Source organism: Parasteatoda tepidariorum, chromosome 3 (assembly GCF_982258835.1).
Source record: "Parasteatoda tepidariorum strain Cologne lab strain chromosome 3, Ptep-v5.0, whole genome shotgun sequence".
Taxonomy (NCBI): domain Eukaryota; kingdom Metazoa; phylum Arthropoda; class Arachnida; order Araneae; family Theridiidae; genus Parasteatoda; species Parasteatoda tepidariorum.
In genome coordinates this window covers 75440612-75468319 of record NC_141757.1, presented here as the reverse complement: position 1 = coordinate 75468319, position 27708 = coordinate 75440612, and the positions used below count along the sequence as shown (strand labels likewise).

The following is a 27708-nucleotide window of genomic DNA, read 5'->3' as shown; positions in this document are numbered from 1 at the left end:
CTTCATCAGTTGCTGCCGCAAAAGCCTATTAAAATGTAAAATTACCACTATATATTGTTTTACGACTCTTTTGTTTTCAAGATCTAACGGAAGTTTCTAAGCTTTCAAAGCTCGTAATACGCCTACATCACAAGGCTGGAATACACTAGTACAGGGGTGGTGAACCTTTATACGCCAACGTGCCATTTTTTCCAAAAAATTGTTTAATGAGGTCATCAGGGGTAATTGTGAGCCTAAGTCAAAATTCCGGAAAATTTCCAGAGTTTAAAAAAAAATTTTTTTTCAATTGAAAAAAATTTAAACTAGGTTTTTCTAGGAGAAGTAATTAAAATTTACAAATATGTCTTACTTTCTTGAGTTTATGATTATAACTATTTACTGATAAAAAATGTATCTGGCTCTCCCTTACAAACAAAATAAATTGTGTTTTTAAGTTCCACTTTTGAAAATTTGATTTCCGGAAACTTCTGTGATCAATGATTTTTTGAAACGTCTGGACCTTCGATCTCCGGAAACTTCCGGATCACTGTTATCGAAAAATCCGGATTTTTTCCGGAGCACAATCAGCCCTGGGTCATAGACGTGCCGTCAAATAATTTTGCTTTCGTGATTATTGGGAAAATAATAATACTAAATACTATCAACTCAAAACTCTTTGATTACACAGAAATTTTTTTTTTGTTGCAATGTCTCAGTTATACGCGTAATTCAACTTAAAGTAACATCAGTGTGATTTTTGTTGTTGCAGATTAGATGACAAATAACTTATATTAGGTTGTAAGATGTTAGTTTAGGCAGGACTGTTTATTTTTTTTGTTAGTTATTAATTGCTTTTTTAGCATTAATTGTTAATTTTTTTCATTAATAATTGTTTATTATTTTGCGTGTTTTTTGTGAATTTTAATTTGTTACAAATGCTTCACAGTGTAATAGCATTTGAGTAATAACAATTCATAGTGTAATAACAAATGTGATCGGTGGCGTGCCATTGGTTCGCCATCCCTGCACTAGTAGAATAAGGTAGAAAGCTAAACCAGATAAGTTGTTTCGATAAACAAAACTTGCTCAGTTTCAAATTGATATGAGATTTATGCCCATCCAGAAGAAGCAAAATTAGGAATTTGATAGAATTTTCAATGAGCCATGGGTAGAAAGAAGCATTTGCAATAGAGTCAGTCGTAAAATTCTGCTGTGATCAACGATTCACTTTTTCGGATGAAATATATAGCAGGAACTGATTCTGTAATACCTCGAGGAATTCTTCAGTAAAGAAAAACTACCAATGGAGGTACTTTTTTTCCCCACTAGCTGAAATGTTGTTCTTTCTTTTTCATTCCTAGGAACTATAAAACCTTATAATTTTTCCCGTTTAAGAGCAGTATTCAACTCCTGTATCGTTCGCATTGTAGATGCGTTCACATTCTAAAAAGATGGCAAGGTTACGCCCCTCCTTAATATTCCTCTAAAATTATTTAAACCACTCTCGAATATTATTCTCTGAAAGGAAAGTTTTGCCTTTTGAAATTCTCTTCGCATTGCACTGAGTTATTAGTGGATATCGACTTAAAAAAAGCTTCACCCATTTTTCACCTGGATGGCTGTCTTTAAATGGATGTTTCCTACTCGTTTCCGTCATGATGTTTAAGACCGCATTAGGATAATAATTTAGCTAATTATTGGCACAAAAGCCAGTAAAGAAATGTTCTATTCAAGTTTTTATTATTATATTTATTTAGTTTTCGATTAGTAAACATAGTTTATTAAGCTGTCTAACGTATGATGGAACTAACCATTACATTTATAAAGATAAATGATGATTAAATTCTTTCCATAAATTTAGCAATTAAATTAGCATTTTGAAATGAAAATCCCAGTAAAGGAACAATCGTTCATTCAAGGGTTTTTCATTGTTTGGTAATCCAGTTAATAAACACCCCCTAATCTCAGTATTTGCTTATGCTAAGATGTTTAAAATAAATAAAACGTAACTTCAATAACCATATCTTGAATTCTTTTTTTTTTTTACAGTGAGAAAAATAGAACTATTATATGCAATTAATTGTACTTTAAACGGATAAATACAAACACCGACATTATAATTTTCTCATAGAAACACGGTGCTGAACAGATACTAATTCAAAAATTTTTCCAGGGAAGACCATATGACCAGGCAACCCAATGCAGTGTTCGATGACTTCCTATAGTTAGGTAGTAAGCTACTGTTACCAATCAAAGTAAAAACGTTTAAAATTTTAATTATAAAAAATATTTATAAAATGATCCCTCACTGGTTGCTTTACCCTATCTATATTTTTCTCTTTATAGCATTTTCAGTTAAGACACATTGTCTTCTTTTTAACCCAGATGTTTCCCCAAAGGACAGATAAGTGAGATTTGGAACTATAAAAAGAAATAAATAAAACTTGTGACAGGCAGAACGATTATACCTCCCTCCGAAAGGGAAAAACAAGCAAGAACGCTTACTTTTTTTGATTGGTAGAAGAGTGCATAGGTTGCGGTAGTATAGAGATGCTATGTTCGTTATTTTTAATTAATGTATTTATTTTTGTTATTTTAAATTTGTTGTGATACGAAAATGGTATCTTCAATGATCTATTTTAAGTTTAAACACATCAAATCAGTATTGAATCCGTCGGGAAAAAAAGGTTTGTTTATTCAGAGAAAGTACCTTTTTTGTGTCTGAGTTTGCAACTTAAAATATCGTCTGCATTAATTAATTTGTATATTTGAGGTCACCCTCTCAAACCATTAAGATTGAGTCCTAGAACATGAAGATCCGGCCATTAGAACATAAGTTATTCAGGGCGGTCTGTTTATTTTTTTGAGCGGAGTTCACAATTTTGTAATATTATTTAAAGATGATAAAATTTAAAAACTGACATGGTGTGATAAATTATATAAAATACAGTTGAAATATATAAAATACAATTTTATTTGTACACTTTTTACAATGGCATATAAGTGGCAAGTAATTTAATTACATACTTACATTTAAAGATTTTTAAAAAAAAAATATTAGTGAAACAAAAATATTTTCAATAAAATATAGAATCTGTAAAAGAAAAAGAGCTATTCAACAGCACTTAAACAAAATATATACAATAAATAAAAAAGGTGAATTATGAATAAGCCTAACAATGACACAGATAAGAGTATGCATTTATTTAAAATATGCGACAGGGATAATTTAAAGTGGAAAAAAAAATCTTCCTAATAAATACTTTTAAAGGATGTAAAATTTTTGATAAGAAATTTTATGTACAGACACATACTACTTTATGCAATACTGCAATTGAAAAGTAACATTTCAAATTAATAAGTATGTAAAGATAATGATAATAAATAAAGAGAAGGTCTACTTTTGCAGAGCTTGTGACCAGCTCAGTGACAGATTTTGCATAAAGTTAGGACATAATTACTAGAATTTCCTATTGAGGATCATTTTATTTTCTTTGAGAATGCTCTTTTTGCATGCTTTATTCCTAAAAACATCATTAACAAACCAGGCAATTGTATCTTTTAAAAGTTAATAATAAGATAACTATAAATTAAAATTTTGCAACAAAATAGGGAAAATGAAAATTTTTTAAATATTGATGAACAAAGATAATTTAGAGGATAAAAAAAGATAAAAAACAAGCTGATAATAGACATTGTTGTAGAATTAGAAGAATTCAACAATTTGAAAAACTAAACTTGGCATCTTCATCTATAACTTTAAGGAGTGACCAGGATACCATCAAGATATGTTGGAGCAACCAGGATACCATCAAGATATGTTGGAGCAACCAGGATACCACCAAGATATGTGCGAGCAACCAGGATACCACCAAGAGCTATGGGTGTGACCAGAATACCATCAGGAGCTATGAGAGTGACCAGGATACTATCAAGAGCTATGGAAGTGATCAGGATACCATCAAGAATGAAAACACCATTTAGAGAATTAAGGCCAGAAACTTGTAATTTTGACGAGAGCCACAAGTCAGGAGATATTGAACTATAATGGGCTGGAAGTTGAGGAAATGAACTGTGTAGTAGATCTCTTTAGAGCTCCACAGCAAGAATGTAGATTCAAGCTTATCTAGAAAGGTAAACTGTAAAAGGGGTAGCATAAAAAAAAAGTGGCATAAATGCCTAAAAAAAAGGGAGGTGAAAAAGGAACTTTTATTGGTGGATAATCCAGAAATCCCTGCCATGCTAATAGAAAAGTGTATTAAGTCTTAAGACTGAAAACATAACAGGTTTAAAACCTCATTGAAGAAAAGTTTATAATAATCATTATAAGCGAGAAAGGAATTATTTTTTAATTATTGTAATATTTTTGCAATAATTATTTTCTTCGGCAGTTGGCTTCCAAAAATATTTCCATTATTCTACGAGTAAAATTTCTTTCCAAGACAAAACTTCCAAGGTTTTTAGGGCACTCTAGACAGTTCATTCAATAGAAATGAGATAAAATCAGTAATATACAAAAGAAAGTCAAGGCATCTTTGAGTAACTAAGCAGCTTTGAAATTAAGCAGATTAACACAGTTCATTGCAGAAGAAGCAGGATTCATTTCCTTTGCTGCAATTTCTTTTATTACTTTTCTTCTTATGGGATAACACATTCTTTTATTGCTTAACTTTATTTTTCTTTGCTTCCTAAATGATATATTTAACTTTTAACCTTACGCTTACTGTAGTGTAGGGATTACTTATAATTTCCTTTTCTTTGGAAAGCTAATAATTTTTCTTCTTTTCACTATTTTCTTCTTAATCTATTGTTTAACAGGTTCAATGAATAGTCTATTTTTATTGTTACAATTTCGTATTTCTTTGCTTTCTACATTTCTAAAGCCAATAAAGCAGCTTTTTGATCTTCTTAACTAGCTTAAATGATAGAATATTTTTAGCTGCACAGCTACAATTAATATACTTATAATTTCTATTTTCCTTGAGAAACGAGTAATTTTTCTTTTCACTGTTTTCTTCTTAATCTATTGCTTAACACGGTTCAATGAACAGTCTATTTTCATTGTAACAATTTCGTATTTCTTTGCTTTCTACATTCCTAGACCCGATGAAACAGCTTTTTAATATTCTTTACTAGCCAAAATGATACGATATTTTTAGCTGCACAGCTACTGTGAAATCTTACCGGTTATAAATCTTCAGACTAACACTGATCTTAACTTATTATTTTCCTTTATATAACCAATATTCCAATTTAAAATAAGGAATTTGACGATAATTTGTATCAATTAACAAGTCCATGTGCGTTATGCATCCCAACTAGATAACATCAAAAGTCACAAGAAAGATAGGGATAATATCGAAGATCATAACAAAGTCTATGATTTTCACCATAAAAATAAATGATGTTTTCTATGTGATGTTAGCAAGGAAAATAATTAAGTTTAATGAGAGATTTAAACCTGTCAAGATTCAGTCTCACACTTTCTATACAAGGCAGGGATTAGTAAGTTGCAGCAGCGTTAGAAGTTTGCCAATGCACCCATTGAATCTTTGCAGTTGATTACATCAGCATCCACAAAAACTAGGTTAGCCTTTGTTAAAAATGCCAAACACTCCTCAGAATCAGGAAATGCTAAGGCAGTTTGAATATACGCTACCGGTAAGTTTGGACGAAATCTATGAAAAACAGGACATAAAAGTTAATAAAATAAAATTGAAACTAGCAGAAATATCCTCTGCTTAGTTTCAGATAAAGGAACATACAAGATAATAATGAAGCATTTAACTAAAAAATAAATCTAATAAAGGCGAAATAATACTTTACCAAATTAATGCACCTGTAAACTAAAATAAAGATTATTAGTATTACTCAATGATTTTGTAAGCATACAATTTTGTTCAAAATATCAAATAGTTTTTGAATCTTAAATACAAAATTGCAGCTTACAAAACCATTAACATAATTCAAACATAAAAAAGGTCATTAGCGTTTGAAATGTTCACACCGTTAAATTTGATGCTTTGATGATTAAGTTCTATACATGATGTTAGTTCAGTACTTTTAAAGATCTGGCAGTTTAGGGTGGGTTCTGACTTATTATTTAGGATTTCATAGTAAATTTGATTATTTCTATTTGTTAATGTTTTTTTAAAGATAGTTTGTGGCACGAGATTTCACCCCTCTTTTATGCACGCTTCAGATGTCGCCTGTAGCAGTCAGCATAAGCTTTGACTCATGTGTTCCCTTCACTGCTCATCAGCAGATATATCAATTCTTAGTAGCATCATTTAGGAGAATTAAATCATGTGAAGCAGGGTTCCCACGACCTGCAATTTTTTTAAAGTGGTAGCAAAAGTGAGACACATTTAGACGTTTTAAGCTATCAATAAATATTTCATTTAAAGGAAATATATATGGGTGCAAAAAATAATGTGGGAATTATTTTGCAATTCTCAAATAAAAGATAAATTTAAGCCTTTTTCAATAGTCTTGAAAAATCTTAGCTACCATTCTAATTTTTTCCAGGTTGTGGGAACCCTCGTGAGATGATGTTGCTAAAATGCCACAAACGAAAAGGTTAAATGTGCAAATAATCTAAAAACTTAATAACATGTTTTTTTCCATGGATTTTTCTTAAAATATATATATATTTTTTTAGTTTCTAAAATGGAATGCAAGTTCTAATAAAACAAATTTAACACATATTTTAGTAAAATTAGATTGTAAAAATTAATTTAAAGAATTTCTTAACTAACACTGCAAAAATAACAAAAAGACGCTTCAAGTTAAAAGGAGTGATAAGAAACAGAACTTATCACTTTTGAGGGAATTCGATAGTTTAAGGAAGAACAAGATATGTAGCATGTTTCAAAAAGTGGGGAAAAAATGTTTTAATATACAAAATATATTCTTGGCAAGTTGCAAACTATACTAGAAAAAATTAAATATTTACAAAAAATGTATTAAAATATATTAGAAAGAAAGCGTATTAAAATAAATCTAGAGATTTGTCTTTAAAATTCCAAAAGCTCTTTAAGCCAGTCTTGAACTATTTGTGACTGTATACAGTTGCAAAATAATTTTAAAAGGGAAAAAAAAAAAAAAAAATTTCTACTGACAAGATGAATGATCAATTGATCATTACACAGTCCAACAAAACATCTCCGAACACAGATTTACGCAAGTTCGGAATTAAATTCTATAAATTACCTTTCAAACATATTGTTCATTTCTGTAGTAGATAACATTTAATGCTCTAATTTAGAGTAAATTACTTTATTTATATTCTATGAAAACCATTTAAAGAAAATAATAAATCTTATCTTCACTTAAGAACTTTAGAATTATTCATCTTACTTAATTTATCACAACCTTCACAGTATTACAGTATTTTTTAGTATCTTACACAGAATACCTTTTAACTTATTCATTTTTATTAAACCCTAAATTTTGTACTGATGAATCATAAAAATTGTGAATATTAAGCTATATTTTCTCACCAATATTTTGTAGCAAGATTACTTATTTTTGGTTCAAAGCATAATTTTTTGAAACAAATATATTTGACTTGCATAAACACTATATTTTGATTCATAAGTTTTTAGGTATAACTGCAGTTTTTAAAAATTAAATCAGAGCATAGAAAGCAATAATTTAATTTCAATTCTGCAGACATTCATACTTACCCATTGCAATATTACAACAAAATTTAAACACAAAAAATAAATAAATACGTACGACTTTATAATGGTCTTTAACGCAGCTTTTCTAATGCGTTCAACAAACCAGTCCACAATAAACGAAGACATTATAGGAGCAGATAAATAAAGTCTAAAAAACCTAGAATAATTAGAGTTTGAATATGCTTTAGCTATTTTTAAAGCATGAGATACTACAATGTCTTGTTTGTCTTCATCTGTCAATTCTGAAAGAATATTTTTCAATTCTGAAAGAAAATGAAAGATATCTATAAATTAGTTGACTGAACATAGAAAATTTTAGCAGACAAAATTAACATATTTTACATAATTATTAATAAGAAATCACACCTTAATATATGTACACACACACACACACAAATATACAGGTGGTTGGACAAAATAATGGAAACACTTCTATACTAACACATTTTTTCAACTTTCTCAAAAATACTCAGAGAATCATTTTATTAACTTAGGAGTTTTAGGGTATGCGATTTCTCATATATATCAATTATGTTTAAAACTTAAGGAGATTGACAATAAATTACAGACAGAAAAAAGTGTTTTTGAACAACCTATGACAAAAAAAAAATGTAGCAATAAACTTAACTTGTGACTGTTATTTTGGTTATTATATGCAACAATTGCACAAAATTTCGTAAACCTAGATATAGTCATTTTTATTTTTAAAAAAAAAATCAAAATTTTTTTGGATCAATTTAAAATTACAAAATTCATTTAAAACTGTGCAAGATACAAGCAATTATACTGTGTCTGCACTGGAAAAATAAAAAAAATATTTTTTCTTATTGTAGAGAATTGTATTTGGCAACTAATGAAAAGATCTGATTTGAAAATCTTAAAATTCAAAAAGTTTCAAATAGTTTTCGTACTTTTTTTTTTGTAAAAAAAAAAAAAAAAAAAAAAAAAAAAAAAAAAAACTCAAAATCATAAGGGGCTTTCCACATATTTTATTTTGTACTATTAAACAGGATTTATTATTAAAAAAAAGGTATTGTTTAGGACTATCCCCATTAAAGTAGCTTTTGTTTCCCTATTAAATTTTGTCTCATACAACATTTTTTCATTCTCCTGCAACACTGTTTATTCTCATTCTACAAGAGTGTTTTAAAAATCTGATTCATCTGAAGTTCTTATTATAGCTTTTAAGTTCTAAACTGTGGTATTTAACAGTTTCTGTTGTCACTTCTAAACAACAGTTTTTTATACATTAATTTTTTTTCTTTTAACAAAAATAATACATTGTGTAATAATGTGATGATTCTAACAAACTTTTTTAAACTAAAATCTGCCTTTAGAAATTAATGGCAAGACTTATATTAAAAAACATGTCTTGGCATTTTCTGAGCTGGAAGAATTACTCGTTCAAATGAGTTCCCTTTATTTTCCTCTCAAGTGCCCAATAAAAAGAATGAATCAACTTTCAGTTTTTAAGAATCTGTGATTTGAAATAGCAAAGTTTTTGGAAAATCACACATAAATAAAAAATGTAAACATGCTAATTGGTATCTGTTATAAAAGAAAAACTTTAATCAAGACCTTTGCAGCAATATCTAAATTTAATTTTTTTTTAATGGAAAGAATAAAGAGAAAAGATTTCTATACCTATAGCATTTTCTGTGTAAATTGTATATAGAATACGGTATCCTGTAAATTCTAATCTATTACCCTCATTAATTTCTTGATACAACGCTCTAAGTTGAGACTGACATTGATTGAACTCTGTATGATCACCCTGTAAAAATAAACATTTAAATTTAAAAAAAAAAAAAAATAATCATAATATAATGAAGTTAAATAAGTAAACAAATCAAAAAATACCTTTTCTAGAGCTATTCTTGCATGAGTTTCATATACTTGGACAGTGAATTTATTTCGAATACACTGAACCTAAAACCAATTAATATGGGAGTTAGATACGTCATAGATAAATTTTTTTGTAATTATGATCATTTGGCTCTAAAGGCATTGCGAAAAATAAATAAAAATACAAAGGTAACTATCACTAATTTAATCAATGGATTAAAAAGTAGGCTGCTTTTTAAAATCAGATTAAAAAAATACAGTCACAAATTTTAAATGTGTCAAAACTGTCTTTTAATTTTATATATGGAGAATTATTTAATCATTATCATGATTCCTCCCTCTTTCTTTTTTTAATTTAAAAAAAAAAAAGCTTTCGATTTATGTAAGGAATTATCAGCCAATAAGAAATTAGTAGCAAAGGCCATATACATTCATTACCTCTCAAAGACCTTACCTGAATAATGATTTGCTCTATTAGATCCATGCATTTTAATTTTTCTTTATAGACCATTTGCAGCATTGTACAATTGGGTAAAATTTCCTTATGAGCAAGTAGGGATTTAGGACAAACTCTTTTCATTATGAAGTACTATGATTATGAAACATTTTGCAGCCTAATTTATTGTTTTAAAAATTTTTTAAATCAATTTTCATAAATTTTTAAGGTTTAGAAAATTACCATAATTGTTTCTATACCTAACTCATTACAATAATTCTAATTCAATTATATCAAACACTAAAACAGCAGTATCTTTAAAGACATGTTTTCTAAATAAATTATTATTCACAATTTAAACTGTAGCTGTTAAAACTTTTGCATAATGTAGATGATAAAAAAAGAATTTGAACATTTTAAAATATTCGGACTGGCATTAGTAAAATTTATCACCAAGGCATTATTTTATAAAAATTAAGTATTTGGCTTTAATTTTATAAAAGTTAAGAAATATTTCCAAGAATAAATCAAATAAATTAAGCCAAAACAATTAGGAATAAAAGTTTGAAAAATTGGTATAAATGATATTTTAAGACGAAAAAATTATTTCTCCATAAATTAACTTAACTAAAACTTAATTAACTTAATTAATTAAACTAAAAAACAGGGATGCACAACTATTTCTGCTAGCAGTACACAAAAGCTAGAAAATACAATTTTGAAGCTAAAATTAATAAATAATATTAGTTAAAACAGTAAAAAGTTTAAATTATCCATACTGGCATTAATAAAATTGTAAAAATGTGAGATAAATTTTATTTAAATTGATATGACTTACTAAAATAAAGTTTTTAAATTTAAATAAATCTAAACAAATGCAGTTATAAATGTTTCAAAGCAAACTATATCACAGTAAATTTAAAGATATAGAAGAGAAGCATAAATATAAAAAGTTTCAAGATTTACTTTCATTTTTACTAAAATTAAGAAATAAAATTTGTTACTGTTAATCAAATTTAATTAAATTGGTTTTGATCAGAATTTTAAAATTATAATTTGTTACTTATCTTATTGAAATTTTCTTTACAATTTATTTACATTAATTTGAAAGAAATAACATAGCAAACTGAAATAATTTTAATATAATATAATTTTAATGGCTTTAAAAAAGTTAAATATTTCAAGTTTTAAAAAGTAATACAAAAAAAAATAATAATAATAATAATAGACACAAATTTTTCATCCCCAATAGAAAAAAAAAATTTATTAATTAACTGTAAATATTTGAAGGTTAAGAATAAAATTTCACTTAATCAATACAGTGTTGCACCCACTTTCAGAAAATGAATTTGAAAGTGTTCTCTCGTTTTAAGAAGATACTGATGAATATGATAGCTAAGAATAATAGCACTGACTATTATTCTTAAAAGACTATGACCAGATAAATTCCATTGGTAAGGCTTTCACACTAGATTTTGAAACCGGTTAACACACTGTTGTAGCGGTGTATCAGTCTACAGTTCAAATATTAGTGTAAAAATAAAATATTTTAATGTTTAATAAATAAAATAAAATTAAACTTACCACCAAATCTTGCCTGATTGACTTTAGCTGTTCACAAGCAAAGTGATAATCTTGTTTTTCAATCCAATGTTTTTTTACCATAGTTAATGACTGCCTTAAAATGTCTTCCGGACGTACACTAGAGGGATCGACAGCCTAAAAATTATAAAAAGGCAGTCATGAATATTTTTTATAAGCAGAGGATAGATTTGACATAAAAAAGTTCACAATTATTATTATTATTTTTTTTTTTTTTAATTCATGGGTTGAGTGGTTACCAACACCAAGGCTCCTAACAAACCATAAGAGGTGGGTACAAAAAGGTACAATAGTTTTTCATAATAATCCATTTGTAATAATTGCTATCTTTAATGTAATAAAAAAGCTCTTCCTGCTGCGCATTTATGTTATTTGATTTTTACATTTTAAATGGTTAAATTTTCAACTTTTCTATAGTAAAAAATGATCACTTAGCCAAACTAGAAAGAGAAATACCAGAATTGAGAAACAGAGGTCAAAACTTAAACAATTTCTTGAACAGAGCCCAGACCAAAAGTATTAGGAAAAAAAAAAAAAAAAAGAAAAAAAAGGAAAGCCGTGCAGTATGTTTATTTTAATAAATTTTAAATATATCAAAATTTATAATTAAAAAGTAACCACATAAAAATTATACATCAATTTACTAACTAAAAGAAATATCTTTAAATTAGAACTTCCTAATATACATACCCCAGTCAATCTTAGAAAAGGCTTCTCCAGGTCTTGACAGGTTCCTATAACAGCGTCAGAATTCCAATCTATGTCCGCACCAGTCTCATCAATAATCTAGAAAATAATTATTTATCCAAAAAATTTTTAAAATTATTTATATAAAATTAACCAGGAAAAAAATATCATAGCAAATAATATTCTAATAGAAATAAGATAAAATAAAGCAAAATATAAACTTACAAAAAGATTTCCTGGAGATAAAACATTACTGTTGACTCTTTGGCATTTACTTTTTACTTCGAAGCGTGCAGCTCGTTTTAACAAACGCTCATCTGTTGAAAACTCTGGGTCAACAGTAAAATTCCTGAAGATAAATATAAAAATAAAATCAGAATAGGATCCTTCTATAAATGCAAATGAAATTAAAACTATAACATATAAAAAGAAATGTCAGACTAACATTTTATTTCCTTTCTTTCTCTTGTTTTTGCCTTTAGAATTCAAGTTTGCCTTTCTTAGAGGGTGAGCATCAAAGTGACTTACTACACTAGAGTTTAAAGTTCTCCTTGAATCTCTACTATCATTACTGGAATCAGATGAACTGTTAACAAAAAATAGTGCTAAAATTAGTGAAATAAAAATAAAGCTGATTAACAAATTATTTGTCCAAACAAGTTCATAGTCCCTTTTAAATATATTTCTTTTCAGGTACTTAATACAATAGGCATGCTGCAATTATGTATGAAATAATACTGAATGGCCATTCTGGGCTTTGCATTTAATTCCAATGTTTTGGCACGATTATGGCAGGAGCTTAGTGATACAATATGGTCACAGACTTGTTAATATAGACATTGAATTACTGAACCATCTGTTCGATTAAAAAAAAAATTAAAAAAACTCATCCCCAATAGAAGCCTGAAGCCACTTGCTGCAATGAAAACAATAGTTAAATTATTTCAAAAGAGGAGGATATCACAACTCTATTAATCCACACTAACGCAAAGCTGCTAACCCCACAACCCTATTTAAAGTGACTTATAATTGCAACAGTAACCATTAGTTGCCTGGAAGATTTCTTATGATAGCTGGACAATAGATGTCCAATGATTCTTCAAGTAGATATACAGTTCAATGTATAGTTCCAATACTTCTATGCCATGAAAGAAATTAATGCTATGAGAAAATTTAAAAGCATTAAAAATTCCATAAGAAATAAAAATCGTCAGCTCTTATTGGAACATCTCATGCATCCGAAATTTAAATATTCCTACTTTACTTAAATTAAAATATAGACAGAAAAATTAAAATATAGTGTTAAAAAAATTTAACAGAATTTTGCCTTGTACATCAAAGGTCAAGCTTAGAAACTTCAGAAAAAAAAAGAGTAAATAACTAGACTAGAATAAACTAAATTAATAAACAAAGATAAGAATTTGTCCACACAAAATTCAAATTGAGAATTATACTTTATACGACCCTAAAATAAAAACAATTTAAATGTTACCTATCATATTTTTTCCGATGAATAACTTTTCTAGGAGGACTCCGTGACCATGATCGAGACCTGGAGCGTGATCTGGAAAAATATCAATTGAAAGATTATTTTAATTCGGAATAATATCAAATTTAACAATGACTTAAAGCAACTCTTATTATTAAACTAAATATTTATTTACTGATTATTATTATTTTTACATTATTAGAATGAAATTGGACTAAGAAAACAGGGACTTTCATTAGGAAGATACTTGTGTATTTGTAATAATTAGGAAGCTTGTTGTTGAAGATATTGGAAGGAACTTCAACTTATCAATTTAAGACTAGCTAATCAACTTTAGGTGATAAGTTATTAAGTTGCTAATATTACCAAGTAGCTAAAACATTAGCTCTTTATATATATATTTTTAATGATTGTGCTGTAAATTGTAATAAAAATTAACTGAAGTGGGACCAGATACTGACCATGTAAAGCCAAAGTCACATGTTTTAGTAACCTATTCTTTTTTTAGAGTTCTACTATCCAAGACCATGGCAGTGATAAAGTAAGAAACAAGATGAATAAAGTAAAAAATAATTAGAGAGCTTAAACACAGTTTTTTGCTACTTAGCACAAAGTATACTTATCTTCATTTTGGCCATGGGAAGGACGTTAAACAATTTTCATTTTGGGCTGATAAGTGTGGTATATGCTTGAATTTGATAAAATATTACCTTCTATTTTCTTAAATTTTTCACTGAAAGAGGACTTTAAGTCCAAGGCAACCTCCAATTGACTATATTACCCATATAAGCACATATAGCAATAGTGTTTAATTTTTTTCAGTCTCTTTAAAAAAAAATTCACATTTGTAGTCATAAGGACATACAAAAATATATTTTTAGGTAAATATGCATTCTTTTTTTATACTTCAGTAGTAAAGAGTTGCTCTTGAAATATAAATATCAGTGAGTAAAAGTATGAATTTATTTAATAAATGATCAATTACCGTGAACGGGAGCGAGCTTTATAACTTCTGTTTTTATTATAGAAATTATTCTTTTGGTTGGTATTTCTTGGTGGACTTGGTTTTTTAACTTTGTTCAATGATGTGCCAACAAATGAAGGTGAGGTAACCTCATTCTTTAAGGCATTAACATTTTCTATTCGATTCTGTTGCACATCATTATTTCTGAAAATGCTACAGGAAAATAGAAGAATAAACTTAAAACACAGGGAAAAAAATATAAATAAACAATATAAATATACAATATTTTAGACATAAAACACCTACTCCAATAAAATCAATATTAAAATATTTCCATGCCTGGTAAAAATCAGGGCATCCAATGTGTTTCAAAAAATGGAGAGTTTGGAGGTTCATTTATAAAGCTCATATGTAGTTGAAACCATTTAATAAACAGGCACCATAATAAATTATTCAGTTAAGTGTTTTATTACATAAATATAAAAAAATAATTTAGATACTGAATTTTATTAAGATGGAAATTAAGCAAGAAATTCTTAACTTAGCAATTTCTTTTCAAATGGTACTGATTTTTAAAACTACTCCTTTGGTTGGCATTTTACCACAACAAATCTGAAATTTTACAAAAATTAGAAGATTTATTGAATAAAAATGAAATGAATCCGAAACTAGTGTAAGTTCTCAAACTTTATTTAATACCGCACAAATTTAAGACAGGATCTGACATTATCTAGGATAAGACATTTATCTATAGGAATTGTGTAAGAATTATTATTTATTTATATAATTTTTTTTAAAAAAAAAGGTATAATTCGTTAAAATTTTTTATTTAACACTTTTCAAGAAAATTCATAATTTTAAGTTTACAATTCCTATGTTTTATTCATTACGTCTGTACAATTTCAGTATTGTTTCATTATATTAGTATCATTGATAGACCCAAATTAATAAAAATGAAGTGCAAATTAAGCAGATTAAATGCAAATGTGCAAAATGCAAGTTGTTGCCCTTTTTTCGGATTTTATAATACGAGGAAAGCTTTTAGAAGGGGATTATAATTTTTTTTTATTATATACAACTCTTTCTAGAAAACTTAGAATCTGACCGTAACATTAAGCTTTTACCTCTCGTCACTGAAGGAATTAAATTAGGCACCTTTTATTAATAACAAAACAAGAAAAGATGATACTACATTAAAACTTAAGTTATTTTATTTTAACCAATTATTGATTAATCATTTTTCAGCAAAAGTTTTTTTTCTTCCAAAATATATCTTTGGTAATGCCTAAATGTGTTATAATTTTCAGATAATTTTTTCATCAGAAAATTAGTTGAATTATCAGTTCCAGATTTTAAAAATTGAAAAATAAATTGATAATTTTTTTATAATTAATAAGAAAGACTTTACTTTTTGAATCATTAAATGAAAACAGTAACATCTCACCATGTTAGAAGAAAAAGTTTAGACCAAAGGAAAAAATGCAATTTAGCTAGTATAATTTCTTAAAAATTTTCAGCAAGTATAGAAAATATTATTATTATTATTATTTATTTCTTTCTTTCTGGAATTTACCGAGGTAAAGGTTCAGCACTCCAATCTTTCGTTAGAATGGTTCCATCACGGTAGGCTTGAATCAGTTTCCCTTTCAAAATTATTTCCACTTGGTCTTTATCGATGTCACTTGTACATTTATTAAAGCATTCACTAACATAATTCCTGAAATAATACCCACTTAAAGTTAAAATTGTTCCAATGACAAAATATGTTAGTAAAATATATATACATTTTAAGCAAAATGAGAAAAAACAAATAATAATAATTTCTAAAGCATATTTAATTACTTGAAAGTTTGAACTAGAATTTTGCATATCTAATCAAATTGCATCTTAACAATGTAAATTAGTTAAACTAGGTTATGCAATGAAGAAATTATACATCAAGAAAAAAAAAAGAGAATAAGAACATCAGAAATGACTTTTATAAGTAGGGGAGAGGGGGCACATGTGAACATGGTATGTTTTACCAATATGATTTGAAATAAAAAATCTCGAAAAATTTTCAATTGATGGCAGTACTAGTCCTACCTCTCTGAAAAACTTTCAGAACAATGAGACATTTTGTTGATCTATTCTGACAATTTCTTTGTATCAGCTGGTGTTGCATATATTATAATCGCTCGCTTCTTCAAGTGAAAGCATAATATAAACAGGGTTCATGCTCTACTATAAAAATAAAATTCAAGTACTTTTCAAGGACTTTTTAAGACATATTATAAAATTCTCAAGGACTTAAATTTTAGTTAAAGATAGACTAAAATTTAACATTTTAAACTAAAATGTTTTGACGATAAATGTTAGTCGATAATAGCAGTACTGAAAAATAAGACTTCCATTGCTCTCTCTTGATTTTGGAAAGTGATCTAAGTAAAAAAAAAAAAAAAACAAGGGTGATTGGCATCAAGTCGAGATTCATGATGCATAAAAATGTCAGGTTTGAATTTTGCATTAAGGCTTATTTTAAGCTAGGTATACAACCTCTGAATAAGCAAAGATTCGAGCAGAAGACGGGGTAGGGGGGAATGTTCTATATAATACTGTGATATCAATTAGATATTTAAAAACAACTCTGCCGGGAGACTTTTATTTAATATTTAAAGTGGCAGAAGCATTTAGACAGTGAAATTTAAATTGTTCTTAAATATAATTTTAAAATTTTGACCACTAATATACTTAAAAAAAATTAAGCAATTATAGGAAGGCGCAACTATTAAATTACTTACTAATGAAAAATATATCACATCTTTACAGTAACTAATTCAAGAGAAAGCTTACTTCTACTTCTTTCAAGAGAAAGCTTACTTCTACTTCTTTCAAGAATCGCGATATTGGGTTTTAAAATCGTGTGAATATGAATCTTGATATTCGATTTTAAAATCGCATGAATATGAATTGCGATTTTGGATTTCAAAATTGCGTGAATATGAATCACGAAATTGGATTTTAAAATCGCGTGAATATGAATCGTGCTGTTGGATATTAAAATCGCGTGAATATGAATCTCGATTTTGGATTTTAAAATTTCGTGAATGTGAATCATGCTATTGGATTTTAAAACCGCGTGAATATGAATCGTGCAGTTGGATTTTAAAAACCCGAAAATACAAATCACGATATTAGATTTTAAAATCGCGTGAATATGAATCACGATATTGGATTTTAAAATCGCGTGAATATGAATCACGATTTTGGATTTTAAAAATGCGTGAATATGAATCACGATATTGGATTTTAAAAACACGAAAATACAAATCACGATATTGGATTTTAAAATCGCGTGAATATGAATCGCGTTTTTGGATTTTAAAATCCCGTGAATATGAATCGCGTTTTTGGATTTTAAAATCACGTGAATATGAATCGCGATTTTTGGATTTTAAAATCCCGTGAATATGAATCGAGCTGTTGGATTTTAAAAACACGAAAATACAAATTGCGATATTGAATTTTTAAATCGCGTAAATAAGAATCACGATACATAATTTTTAGATCATGTGAATACGAATCGCAGTAATTTTTAAATAGCGTACAAATACGAAAAACGATATCTGATATTACAACTGCGTGATAACGAATCGCAAAATTGGATTTAAAAATGCGTGAATACGAATCGCGATGTTGGATTTTAAACTCACAAGAATACAAATCGCGACATTGGGTTTTAAAAACGCTTAAATACAAATCGCGATATTGGATTTTGAAATTGAGTGAATAGGAATTGCTAGTACGATTTTTAAATCGCGTAAAAAAATTGCAACACGTAAGTTAGTTTTAAATCAGTTAAACACAAAAATCGATGATTGATATTAAAATCGTTTGATTAAAAATCGCAATCAAATTCCGGTGCAGTTCCTAATATTTAAAATTCCAAAAATCAGCCAAAAAAAAAAAAACATCGGCGCTCGAAACGAAACGCCTAGACTCTTTTCCACTCTATAGCAGAAGTCGCGGTAATCCGACTATCGTTCGGGCGGCTTGGGTTTCTCCAATAGGACTTCCCAAAAATTTTAGTTTTTGGAACACGGTCGGAAATTTTCAAAATTGGGGAAAAAAGCGGATTTCCGCTTTTTCGCGGAAGTCTTTCATCCCTGCAACACATAATTTTTAAATAAGTGTAATACGAAGATGGATGATTGATATTAAAATCGCCTGAATAAGTATCGAGATTTTGTCAGAATTTGGCGCAGTTCCCAATATTTAAAATTCCTAAAATCAGCCAAACTTACATAAAATCCTAAAATCAAACAGTATGTGTCATCATCTGAAAGACGGGGAAGTCATTCTCTCACACTTACGTGCGTCAAAAGTTAAACATAGAAATACTGGAAATAGGGCTGTTTTCCTGAGTTTTCGATACTTTTCAAGGATTTAATATCATTTTCAAGTACTTCTAGGGGCCCTTGAAAATCAAAATGAAATTCAAGTACTTTTCAAGGCCGCGAGAACCCTGTATAAATCAACTAATAAACTAAAATTAACTATTGCAGATCATTATATGAACATTCAGGTAAGTTTATGACAATTATTCGTTTTTTTTAATCAATTAAAAGTTCTTTATTTTTCAAGTTAGGTTTAAGAAGGATGATGGGGCACTTGTGAACAAAACATCTGGGGCAGATATGAACAGTTCACAAGTGCCCCTACATAGTATTAAGATTATTATCCTCATGATATTATAAGTTTAAAAAATATGCATGCATTTAAAATTATCATTATTTAATTTTCCATAATTAATTTATTAATTTCTCCTTCAAAAAAAATTATTTTTTTATTAAATGGTTGATCGCGCATCACGCATATTAACTGATACACCTGGGAAAATAGAATTGCTAAAGCTAAAAATGAAAAGATAGAAAAAATGAAAAAAAAAAGCATGAAAGAGTATTAGAGAAGAAAGAAAAAGGCCCATTACAACACTCGTGGAACATGAAGTTGCGAAAAACCCAATTACGGAAAAATTATTGTACAGCTGAAAAATTATTTTCTTATTGACAGTACTGTTGTACAATTTAAATTCACATAGTAAGCTACAACCCCCTCAGTATAATGCGTATCTATATCTGTTATATTAAAGATTTTTTTTCTTTGAAATATGATGATTGCTTTGTGTTTTTAAGCTTGTTCATATGTGCCCCAGGCCTGTTCACATGTGCCCCAAATAGGGGCACATGTGAACAATTGAAGTCATTTTTCTAAAATATTTTAAAGTAAAGAAATATTTTATTGAAAAATCTCAAAAAATTCCACGAGACAAAGAAACGACTATTTAAACATATGGACTTTTTTACTATGAAAAATTGATGATATTTTTCGAAAAATGAAGAAATAAAAAAATTTGTTCACATGTGCCCCCCTCTCCCCTATTATTTTTCAAATTTATAAATTACCTACCTGTTCTTGAACTAGAACACTACTTGTCAGTATATTACTACATTAAGCATTATTAATATGAATTTTTATTAAGATACATAAACCACAGTCGAACCTCGAACTCCCATATCTTTTGTTCTATATCTTGCCTTTTGCTCTCGTGGGTATAAACAGCCCTATCACTAATGATACACTTATAAGGTTAACGTTACCAATCTAGATAGTAATGTCAATGACGTTTTCCCAGTGATAATGACAACCCTTCAAAATGAAAGCTCTCGGAAAAGCATAATGCCCTGGTTTGTAACTATCAATTCTCAAGTTTTATTCCTCAGCTATCAAATTTAAATTATCAAGCACATTTTTTCACTTTTTCTTCAATGCCTTAATTTTTCAATCATTTTAATGACATTAATGATTTTGGCATAAAACTACTGATTTGCTTACTCTACTCTATGGTCGAAATTGAAAATATATGCTGAATTTTTAATAAGACTTAATTTATATGGATTTTGCTTTTTATTTTAAAAAGCAAAATTAATATATTAGAAATAGCAATTTGAAAATCTTACTTCAAGGATGGTGGCCATTGATCATTCGGCATTTCAGACACACTGAAAACATAAATATTTACAAAGATTATACTTTATATACTTATATAGCAATACACAGTAACTTTGAATATAAAATTTAACCTTTGGACTGATAAAGAGTTACCTTCCAGCAAAGCAAATCAGTTTTCTCCGATATTACTTAAAAGGGAAACAGTATTCAGTATGAAAAATATTTGTAGAAATTCTAACGATAAGCTGGATGCCAAAAAAAAGCAGATAGAGCTTTTTCAGCACACTAACATATAAGTAAAATTACATAACACATCTTGAAATAATTGATTAATACAAAATACTTATTGTTTATAAATAACCTACACAAACATGAATTATGATTAGAAAGAGTCAATCAGGGAAAGTAATAAGCTCTAAATTATTTGAGCAATTCAAAGTATAAAACTGCTTGATTGGCAAATAAGTTAATAGAACACACACAGATATTACATTTTTCAAATTGCCATGTAAAAAAATGATTATGAGATACTTACGATTTCTGATGCAAAATGTTAGGTTGCTCAGGGAGTTTAGCTTCTATTTTCTTAGGAGAGTGATTATTGAAATTCATTTTTCCTTGTGGCGAATTAAAGGAATTCTGAAAATTATTATTCTGTATTTTCTTCTTAGGGAGAGAAAATTTGATGCCCCCACTTCCTGGAGCTTCTAAATAAATAAAAACATAATTAAACATTAAATGTTAACATAACATAATAAAAACATTAAATGTAGAAACAATTAGATATTACAGGCATGAAAGTGGATAAAAATAAAGATATTCAGAAGATTTCACAGGTTGTGAAACCCAATTTATGCTAAAAAACAGCGCTATAATCTCCTTTTCCTGAAAATAGTTGCAGTTTTAGTCCTTTCAGAACAAAAAGTTTTTTTAGTCGCCTCAGGCTGACAATAGTTGCAAATAGTCACCTGCAACAACACTGCAGACTTTATTTACACAAGAAAAAGAAAAAAAGAAAAAAAAAAAGGGGGGGGGGAGTAGAAAATGTTTTTTTTTGATTATTTTTTTTTGTAAATAAATTCTTCCTTGTCAACAGAAAATATGTTTTAGAATTGCAGCCTTTATATTTTGAGAGATCTTCACCTATTAAACAATCCATTCTTTAATTCAACTTCTCATTTGTTTTTAAAACACTTAATATGTGTTGAGATTAACCCAGTTTTTTTAAAGACACTAGACCATCTCATTTTCAAAAAATATTCTAAAGAAGAATATTACTGCAAAATCAAACAACCATAATTGATTGCATTTTCTAACAGATTTTTAATACTATAAAAAAAAGGAAAAAATGTCAAAATAATTTCTGTTTGGCATGTACATTACAAAACTCAATTTACCTGTAAATTTAAAAGAGGGGAAAAAAATGATCACAGGAAGAAAATGGTGTGAAAATTTGATTACAGGTGAGAAAATTTGTAAAAATATGCTGACATATAATCTAAATTTGAACTGTCAGAATTAGTTATTATTATTAGAATTAGTTATTAAACAAAAACTCACGTGAAAATCCTACGCCTTCAGGTGATGATGACGGGGATGAAGAGTTAATCGTAACCACTTCAGACTCAGGATTTGGTCTATTGGCAGCAGAAGTTACAACTGGCTCATTAGACTGACTATTATTTGATTCTGGTTCTTCAACTTGAGGAATAGTAGGAATTTGCGGTTGAAAATTATCACTGGTAGCAGGCATTGGATTCATATAAAATGGATTGCTATTTATAACATAGGGGTTGAAGTTCTAGAAAAAAAAATGTTAAAAGTGATAAAGCAATTGAAAATCTGACTAAACAAGAGCTTTTATAGAAACTTTCATTACATTTATAATTAAACATTCGACACATAATTATTACAATTAGCCCCCCCCCTATTACGGCAACTGTAATTTAATTTTAGCTTAATTGAGGTGCCAAATATTAAAATTGTATAGTTATGTTTTAACCTGCATGGGGTGTATTAAACCCATAATAGGAAACTACAAAAAGGAAACAAGTGGAATCCTTCTAAGTTGTGAAAGTGAAATTTCCAACAATATTTAATTAATGAGTTTCAAAAACTGTATTTTATGATTCCAAGAATATATTTATGCACAGATAAAGTCAAAAATGATAATTTTTGAGATTTCTGAGAGAAAGTCTGTAGGAAATCAATTTATTATCATTATTATTTACATGAATATAAATTTTAATTTTCTTCTAATTAATATTTCATAAATTAATTTTTAATGATTAAAAATTCATTCCCTTATATTAAGCACTTGTATTTCATATGGTAAAACCTGATCGTCAGAGGTCACGCCACATCACATTTTAGGAGTATTTTAAGAAAATTATAGCGTATTATGTACTAACAGTGCTATGGGTGGAATAAATCTAGTATATCTCATACACGGTATAAATTAGCTACTCACAAATCGTATAAACTTTTTTTTACAAAAACACAATATAGCAGAACATAAAAAGCTAATATTATTAACAAATAAATAATGAACTTAAGTGCAACCTTATTGTTGATGCCCAGACATTGCTTTTCTGGCAATTACAAAAACAAACTACTTCCAGCTTTTTTGTAAACTTCACATTCTTTTAACTTTCTTCAAGCATAGTAATACAATAAACATAATCTAAAAAACTTTAACTCACATCAAGTGATATAAATATCTAATTGATATAAATAAATGCAAGTTTTTAGATGAGTTTTTTTAAATGTTTAAATGCAAGGTGAGAGTAACGTAAAATATTTTCAAGCTTAAATTTTAAAACTGAAATCAACCTCAAAACTTAAGTACTTTCACTCATTTGAATGAATTTCAAAGGGGTGTATTATGCTGGATTGGATTGTTTTAGGATATACTATTGTACTGTGTTAGGCTGGAATAATATTTTTATTGTGCTTTACAAAAATAAATTTAGTATACATCAATGTCTTGTTTCTCACATTACATTGTTGTTATATATGGAAATGTGAAAATTTTTTTCAAAGAACTCTCCTTGTATTTTAACACCTTAACTTATATTTTAACACAAATGCAGATTCAGACGTGCCAACCTAGCAAAATTAACATTCAGGAGTTTCCCTAACAAGAATTCAGGAGATTTCAGGAGGGGTAAAAAAAGGTGCATGGTATGCAACATTTGGCACTTCTAAGGAATTTTAAGTAAAAAATTTATTAAATATAAGAATGCAAGAAATTTTACACACTAATAGAGCAATAATTGTTTAAAAATATTAAATGGAAATAAAATAATTAAACACAGATTTAGCAACACAAAACTATATTAGGTAGATACTCTTTAAATAAATACCATTTCCTTAATAAAACATTATTCAAAAACCCTTGACACTGTAATAAAAATACACAAAAACTTTTAAAAAATAAACAAATTGAATAAGTATTTTATTTTAAAAAACCAATTCAATACTAATGTCTGTACAATAAAGAACCAATTATCCGGGATGCTCGGGACCATCGCTATCCCGGATGTCTTAATTTCCCGGTTTCCTGGATCGACAAAAAAGTGTCGTTAATCGATGTTTTATCAAACCCAAATTACAAGGAAAAAATGTAAACACATTTTAAAGTAAGAGAAAAAAGAAAAGCACTCGTAAATCTAAAAAGGAAAAAAATTGTAGAAAAATAAAATTTAAAAGAATAAAAAAATTTGCAAGTTTAGACAAGAAAAACAAGTTTAAAAAATAATTACGATTCCTAAATCAACTAATAAACAAAACCAATGATTAAATAACGCAATATATTTCATGGGGGGGGGGGGGCGAAAATAAAAGGAAAACCTATTAATCTAAATAAAAACAACACTTGAAAATTATCGAACCGAAACGATAGTTAAAAAACGGCACTAGCATAAATATTAAAACCTAGAACAAGGCAAGATCAACGGACTTAAAAAAAAAAAAAAAAAAACTAATGAAAAAATTTGGTAATACAAATAATTTTATTGAGTGCAAAATTTATCATGAAAAAGAAAAAAAAAAAACGTAGTGGAATCAGAAAAACGAAACTGCAATCTGCTTCATAAAATAATTGTATGCTTAAATTAATAACAATTCTCCTTTTTTTTTTTTTATAAAAACGCGATTTTTAATTAAAGCAGGTGTGATTCCACATCAAGAAAAACTTGCGAATGATACCGCACTTCCAAAGAATCAGAATTTATTCAAAAGAAAAATATTTTATTTTTATTAATCGATGTCAAATAGATAAATATATTTTTCTCTTTCATCTTCTGTTCACTGATATGCATGTGCAATGCATTTTCCCCACCCCCTCGTAAATCATACTAGCAAACGAAATCATCATGCCATTCCTTTGAGTTTAACGACCTAAAAGAGAATAAAGATCTAAAATCTTCAAGGTCGCGGAAGAAATGACGTTTCTCTGGGTAAACGGGAAAAAAAATTCTCCCCTTCCTCTACTCAACTTCAAGGATTAGTCCAGTTTCCGCTTTTTTTTTCATATCGTTTTAGTTCAAAATGGCGGGAGAACCGAGCAAATTTTTTTCCGGATTATCTGCATACCAGATAAATGGTTCTCTACTGTATGCATGAAAAAAAGAGTTGCAGACTTAGCTCTCCGCAATTAAGTCTTGCTAAAGTCATTGGTACATGATTTGTTGAAATTGATCCATACTTCCGTTTCGACTTAAGACATCCTTGAAATTTTTTTTTTTTAATATACGAAGACTAAACGAATAATTGATATCACGTTGCTAGTTTACGAGCTTGTTGCCAACCGTGGAAAAATACGCATTAAAAACTATAAAAACAGCAAGATACAATATCAATTCCAACTATCGAGAGTACGAATTTCCCCACTCCTGAACAGTACGAATTTCCCCACTCCAAATTCAACTCCACACGAAAGAAGAGGAAGATTTCACCCGCCCCCAGTGTAAGGGGGCGGGTGAAATAGGAGTGTTAAGAGGTAACGTTGAAGAGGGGGGAAAATAAAGCATGTTCAGCTACGCTTCAGGCAGATGGTAGTTTGATAAGAGGGGATGGAATTCAAGCTGAAAGAAAAACTTACCTTCGCACTCGCGGAAAAATTAGGTAATTTTGAGTTTGGCCGTCGATCGCAGTAAAATTCGGGAGTTTTTCAAATTAATTCCGGAGGGCGGGAGAATAACTCAAAATTCGGGAGACTCCCGCAAAATGCGGGAGAGTTGGCACGTCTGCAGATTCTATTGCCAATTACTGTGTACACTGATGCATAATCGCAGAAAAGAATCAAATATGAGAAGTTCTAAAATTAACAATTTCCTGTGAAAGACAGCAAATGAGGATGACATAGAATCTATTGCAGAGTAAGGTTTGTATCACAACACTGTAATGTTATTGAATTCAACATAGTAAATTTATAGCTTTATGGTATGTTTTAAAAGTTTTCCTTGTGTCATTTTGTGAAATACTCTTGAATAAATAATCCTAATTTTTTCCCTGGCCCTAATTTAAAGTAATGTTTTAATAAAAAAAAATTTTACGTAAAAAAATTTGATGAGAGAAAATTCATAATTGTATATAACATATTAAAAAAAAGTTTTTGAAGGAGGGTAATCAATACAGAGTTATAGCTGCTGTTACGGATAGGAAAAAATACAGTAGATTTTACGAAACATAAATTTGATGATAATTGTTGGAAAATGTACTAAATATTTCACAGGTAGGAAATTTTATAATTACGAAAATATAAAAACTTGCACTATTTTTCAGTTATGATTCACATTATATGAACTTGAAATGTTATGTATTACATTTACTTATAATTTTGAATAGTAATAAACAATTAATTCAAAGATAGTAAAAATATTTTTTAATTAATTTAAAAAGGGACATCTGAATAAAAATAAACTAAATTTTTTTTTGTTGTAGCAGATTTTTATAAATGAGTCTCGTTTTATTACGCATTAGTAACACTTATGTCTATCTCATTGTTTGTAATGCTTTGATGTTTCACGATAAACAAATGGCTGATTTTTACTGGTGTATAAGTCAATCGAATGATCTTAGTGAAATTTTAGGGGTTTGAAAAGTCAACTTATACACTATATAGGGTATATAATTTTATGTTTCTTAATTTTTGTTTTTATTAGTAGTGGATGATAATTAAGAAAAAAAAATCTTGGCAAAACATAACACTAAAAATTAAAATACATACCCAAGCAAATCCATTATTCTAATAAAAAAGTATAAAAGAAATTCAGAATAAACAAAAATAACTCCAAAAGCAATGAATATACAAAAATGTAGATAAAATCACACTAAAATTAGGTTTCATAGTAAAAGATTTAATAAAAGATAAAACTTTATACTCACATAATTATAAAAGGGATAATTAGGAGGATATCCTTGATACCTGAAAAATTAGTTAGATAAATAAAAACAATGAAAGTAATGAACTGAATTTTCATTTGTTTTTGAAAAAGGAAATATATAGTATATTTTTAGAAATGTGTCAGTTTTGATGGCTTTAACCATGATGAAAACTGACACATTAAAAATCTAAAAAATTGCACCCATTATTTGGCAGGGGTGTTTTTCTGAGAGGTACCTATTTTGTGAAAATTTAGACATAATTTGTGAAAATTAAAAATTATATTAAAAAATCAACACAAAAATATAGATTTATTGTTTGTTACGGGATACAAAAATAAAATTTGAAGAAAAAGTAGTTTGTGAAACTACCGTTTTTCCTAAAGTTAAATATGTGAAGGTACCGCTAAAAGGTAGTAAATTTGTCCTGAACAGACCACTGTTTGGTATAACAACTAATATCTCAAATAGAACATTATACATAATGTTTAATATAAATACTGAAATGGCACTAATTTCAGAAATATTTTCCCACACTAGCTACATTTAGTCAGCCTTTCACCCCTTCAGTGGGTTGATATAATGAGTACCAAGCATGCTTGGAGACTAAACACAGGGGGTTTCGTGTCTGGCTGACCACCCA

General features: G+C 28.3%; 1 protein-coding gene across 4 annotated transcripts in view; it reads right to left on the bottom strand.

Annotated features, from left to right (window-relative positions):
* Nucleotides 1–2935: 2935 nt before the first annotated feature.
* The window catches only part of LOC107448727 (leukocyte receptor cluster member 8 homolog), a 30758-nt gene continuing 5985 nt past the window's right edge, over nucleotides 2936–27708 (bottom strand). For 2 of the 4 annotated variants that reach the window (XM_043045068.3, XM_071181557.2), the window contains 16 exons: nucleotides 27069–27108; nucleotides 26911–26928; nucleotides 22239–22479; nucleotides 21214–21385; nucleotides 20687–20728; nucleotides 16261–16404; nucleotides 14709–14900; nucleotides 13727–13798; nucleotides 12680–12820; nucleotides 12460–12583; nucleotides 12238–12333; nucleotides 11530–11664; nucleotides 9525–9593; nucleotides 9309–9438; nucleotides 7720–7927; nucleotides 2936–5657 (listed from right to left, as the gene is read on the bottom strand). In XM_043045068.3, coding sequence (XP_042901002.2) covers nucleotides 5501–5657; nucleotides 7720–7927; nucleotides 9309–9438; nucleotides 9525–9593; nucleotides 11530–11664; nucleotides 12238–12333; nucleotides 12460–12583; nucleotides 12680–12820; nucleotides 13727–13798; nucleotides 14709–14900; nucleotides 16261–16404; nucleotides 20687–20728; nucleotides 21214–21385; nucleotides 22239–22479; nucleotides 26911–26928; nucleotides 27069–27108 — 1981 coding nt within the window. In that variant the 3' untranslated portion in view covers nucleotides 2936–5500. The remainder of the gene's footprint in view (nucleotides 5658–7719; nucleotides 7928–9308; nucleotides 9439–9524; nucleotides 9594–11529; nucleotides 11665–12237; nucleotides 12334–12459; nucleotides 12584–12679; nucleotides 12821–13726; nucleotides 13799–14708; nucleotides 14901–16260; nucleotides 16405–20686; nucleotides 20729–21213; nucleotides 21386–22238; nucleotides 22480–26910; nucleotides 26929–27068; nucleotides 27109–27708) is intronic. The other 2 variants (XM_016064025.4, XM_071181560.2) reach the window with 1 other exon arrangement.